The sequence below is a fragment of the Balaenoptera acutorostrata genome, chromosome 6, assembly GCF_949987535.1.
Source record: "Balaenoptera acutorostrata chromosome 6, mBalAcu1.1, whole genome shotgun sequence".
Taxonomy (NCBI): Eukaryota; Metazoa; Chordata; class Mammalia; order Artiodactyla; family Balaenopteridae; genus Balaenoptera; species Balaenoptera acutorostrata.
The window spans coordinates 90,045,064-90,049,396 of record NC_080069.1 but is presented as its reverse complement, the minus strand read 5'-3'; the positions used below and the strand labels follow the sequence as shown (position 1 = coordinate 90,049,396).

Here is a 4,333-nt window from a genome sequence, read left to right as displayed (position 1 = left end):
AGTTGTTGTTTTAAAGATCTCTGTGCTTCAATTTTCTCATCTAGGAAATGAAGATTATAATATCGAATTCATGGGGTAGAACTGTACTTCGTATTCAATAAATGTTAACTATTATTATTTATGTAGATACCTATGTGCACCGCCCCCTCTGAGGCGTAAAAGCACTTTGCAGCTCCGCGCGCGCCTCTCAGGACAGAGGTTGTTAAATAAACAGCCTGGAAGAACCCGAGTCCTGCGTGGCTAGTATTACGTGCACCCCCTTCAGGCCGCCCTCGTTCAGAACAGCTCAGTTTAAGGATGAAGTTTGTCCTTCGCAGGCTCCCGTCGCCACTCGTGAAAATGAGGGGCGGGAACAGGAAATGGGGTTAGGACGAGTGCTGGCGCTGGGAGGCAGCTGAGAAGAGCAGAGGGCCGCCGCTGGAAAACGTGAGGAAGAGCCACGATGTTCCGGATCGAGGGCCTTGCGCCGAAGCTGGACCCGGAGGAGATGAAACGGAAGATGCGCGAGGATGTGCTCTCCTCCATACGGAACTTCCTCATCTATGTGGCCCTGCTCCGAGTCAGTGAGTGTCCTTCCAGGCTGTGGCCATGAGACTAGCAGGGAGCTCGCCGACACTGCCCGCCCAACTCTGGTCTCACCGGCCTTTTGAGGTCCCTGGAGCGGAGCTAAGCGGTCGCGGGGTGCAAGGGACGTGCACGTCGAGGGCAGCGGGCGCATGCGCGCGTTGCTTAGGCTCTGCGGGCCTGGGTGGGGGTACCGGAGTGCAAGCGGCGGCGGGAACCGCGAGGTTAATCACCCAGCCTCGCCCTGTCGTAAGAGCGTTTGAATTGAAAGAGCCTGTAAGGTCATCCCCCAGAGCAAGTCCCTCGTTTTGCAGACAGAAAAACTGGTATCTAGAGTGGAGAAATGGCTGGCTCAAGGTCACTCATCGATTCGGTGAATGATCTTGACCTAGAATCCAGAGTTCTTAACTGACTGCCAAGTTTCCATGCTTACATCACTGCTTACCTCTGAAATCCAAAAGCTTTTGTTCTTTTTAGTTGTAGAGGGTGAAGTAGATAATTACCTTTTTTTTCTTTCTTTTTTTCTTTTTTAAGAAGGAGAAGAAAGGATATGAGTCTATAGGATTAATGATAATACCTGATGATTTAGTTGACTTTTACGTTTGGTAGAAACTTTGCATTGCCTGATCTTGACAATAGCCCTTTGAGAGAGGCAGGGCCTAAGTCTGTATACCTCCTTTGCAAATGTGAACTCGACTTTCAGAGGGGACTTATGCAAAGTATTAGAATTGCAGGCACACAATATTAGAGCTGGATGCAGTTTTATAGATTAGTTCTCTAGTTTTACTGATAGGAATCTCAGAAGTGAATTGCCCCTTCATTTGCCACTTCATTTTCAGTTCAGCATTCTTTTCATTGTTCCTTGCTGTACATTGTTGACAGGTCTGGATGGAGAGGCAGAGATGATTCAGATAGATGAAGACCATACCAAGTCTTCATGAGCCTCGTGGAAGACTCATGTTGGGCCTAAGGCTAGAGCTCTTGAGGTCTAGTCTCCCTTATTCTGCCCCTTTCACTGCCTGTGGTGTTAACTCTGGTTCCCCAGAGGAGGGAGCCCTGGTGAACGGAAACTCCCAAATCATCTTGCTCCTTCAACAGCTTTTTACAACTCCCAACTTTACTTATTTCCTCCTCTTACCTTTTTTTGGTTGACTTAGCTACCAGTAAAATATTTGCTTCTTCTCAATGACCTTTGTATTTGAGATGAATCAAAAAAATTTTTTTAAACAGAATACTGTTCCTTATCCCTTTTAAAATTGAGATATAATTTGCATGTTATTCAATTCACCCATTTAAAGTGTACAGTTCATTGATTCTTAGTATAGTCAGAGTTGTGCAGCCATCACCACAATCTGTTGTAGAATATTTTCTTCCCCTCTGAAAGAAACATCATTAGCTGTCCATTAGCTGTCATTCCCCCATTTTCCACCATCCCCAGCCCCTGGCAACCACTAATTGACTTTCTGTCTTTATAGATATCCCTATTCTGGACATTTTATATAAATCGAATTGTACAATATGTGACCGTTTGTGTTTAGGATAATTTTTCAAGGTTTGTCCATACTGTAGCATGTATCGGTATTTCCTTCCTTTTTACTGCTGAATAATATTCCATTGTATGGATATCCTACACTTTGTTTATCCATTGTTTTGATGACTGTTACTTTTTTTTCTGATAAGACTTAGTTTTAAAAAAAAAAGTCTGGGCATACTGCTGACTTGGTCAGCTTCTGACATATTTAAATATCTTCAGTTTAATATTAACAAAATGTCTTATTAATTTAGTATGTGTATTGAGAAATAATCTGGCAGCTTTCTTGGTCACAACCTTTTTTTTAAATAGTAACCTTTTATTTATTTATTTATTTTTATATTTATTTTTGGCTGTGTTGGGTCGTCGTTTCTGTGCAAGGGCTTTCTCTAGTTGTGGCAAGCGGGGGCCACTCTTCATCGCGGTGCGTGGGTCTCTTCACTATCGCGGCCTCTCTTGTTGCGGAGCACAGGCTCCAGACGTGCAGGCTCAGTAGCTGTGGCTCACGGGCCTAGTTGCTCCGCAGCATGTGGGATCTTCCCAGACCAGGGCTCGAACCTGTGTCCCCTGCATTAGCAGGCAGATTCTCAACCACTGCGCCACCAGGGAAGCCCCTGGTCACAACCTTTTTTTTTCCAATATTTTTTAATTTGATAAAATACATATAAAATTTACCATCTTAACTATTTTTAAGTGTTTGGGTTAGTGGTATTAAATTCATAATATTGTATAATCATCACCACCATCTCCAGAACTCTTTTCATCTTGTAAAACTGAAACTCTGTAGCTATTAAACAGTAATTCCCCATCCCCTGCTCTTCCCAGCTGCTGGCAGCCACCATTTTTTTTTTTTTTTTGAGGAACCACTATACTGTGCTCCATAGCAGCTATACTGTTTTACACATCCTTGCCAACAGTTTTTTTGTTAGTAGCCATCCTAGTGGGTGTGAAGTGGTATCTTGCTGTAGTTTTATTTTGCATTTCCCTAACGATTAATGATGCTGAGCATCTTTTCATGTGCTTATTTTGGCCATGGCACTGTTACACAGGGCAGTAATATCACTTCTTTTGATCCCTGTGACAACACTTCTTTGTTTTCTAGACATTTATATCTTCACCACCGTACTCATAATAACTGACGTAGGACTGTATCACATGTGAACAGGAGCATGTAAATGTTGTATAACTAATCAGTGGGGAACGAAAATATGTGTCCAGCTCTTCTGGATCCCTACTTCAATGTTTTCCCCCACTCTGTCTTTCAAATGTGTTTTTAAAAGTGATTTTGTTTCTTCTAGAGTTTTGTTCCTTTGACGGTTAAATCACAAAGTAAAGGCTTGTCATTTGAAGGAGGATTGGATTTCCTCTTTATCGTCCTAAAAGCAAGAACTACCTGGAGAAAAGATTTTATAGAATGAAAAATGAACTTTGTAATAATTCCAGCTGCATGACAATGGGATGGGCTACCTTGAAAGACAGTGATTCCCTTTGGCTGGGTGTGCAGGCAGAGGCTTGGCCACATTTGGAGTTGTTTTGAAAAATATGTTGAACTATAAGGTTTATCTCCCAATCTTGTAATTCCATATGTAACTTGTGACTATCTGGATCTAAAAACAAATTCTGGGCTTATTTTTCTTTCAGCTCCTTTTATCTTAAAGAAATTGGACAGCATATGAAGAGTGGGCTTCACGTGTGAATGCATGATATGAAGAACCTGGTTACAGCTTCTACTGCTATCTGCAGATGAATAGACCCAGAAAGATGTAAGAGACTCTTTGATTAAATGGACGTAAAAATTCTACTTGTTAAGAACAAGTTTGGCTCTGGTAACTGACCTTTATAGCTAAAAGATAAAACTATTTGGGAAGTATGAAGAGACGTACCTGTGATATTCACCCTCGGTGAATGTTGGTGTTATTGTACATGATGTCAAACTCCGTTTTCTAGCAAGTATTAATTATAAGGGAATTATGTCTGCAATGGCACTGTCGTGTGAGTCATTTCTGTGTACTTTTTTTACTTCTGCCTGGAGTATATTTGTTGAAGCGTTCCTTTCCATTACTTATGTTTTAGTGAAGCCAGTGCACAACCATGTCATTTAAGCACGGGACCGTTAGTCTATATTTTTAATAAATGTACCAACTAAGAAAAATAGGGCTTTTATTTTTCTTAACCCACTTTTTGCTGCAAACCAACAGTCACTGGTGAGACTACTATAATGTTGTGACTATTACAAAC

The 4,333-nt window shown here is 41.7% G+C and overlaps 1 protein-coding gene across 1 annotated transcript; it reads left to right on the top strand.

The window, feature by feature from the left end:
• Positions 1 to 336: 336 nt before the first annotated feature.
• On the top strand, positions 337 to 4,075 carry TOMM5 (translocase of outer mitochondrial membrane 5). Its single transcript, XM_007197022.3, has 2 exons — positions 337 to 563; positions 3,737 to 4,075. The coding sequence occupies exons 1-2, from the start codon at positions 443 to 445 to the stop codon at positions 3,769 to 3,771; spliced, it is 156 nt and encodes a 51-aa protein (XP_007197084.1). The 5' UTR covers positions 337 to 442; the 3' UTR covers positions 3,772 to 4,075.
• Positions 4,076 to 4,333: the final 258 nt, after the last annotated feature.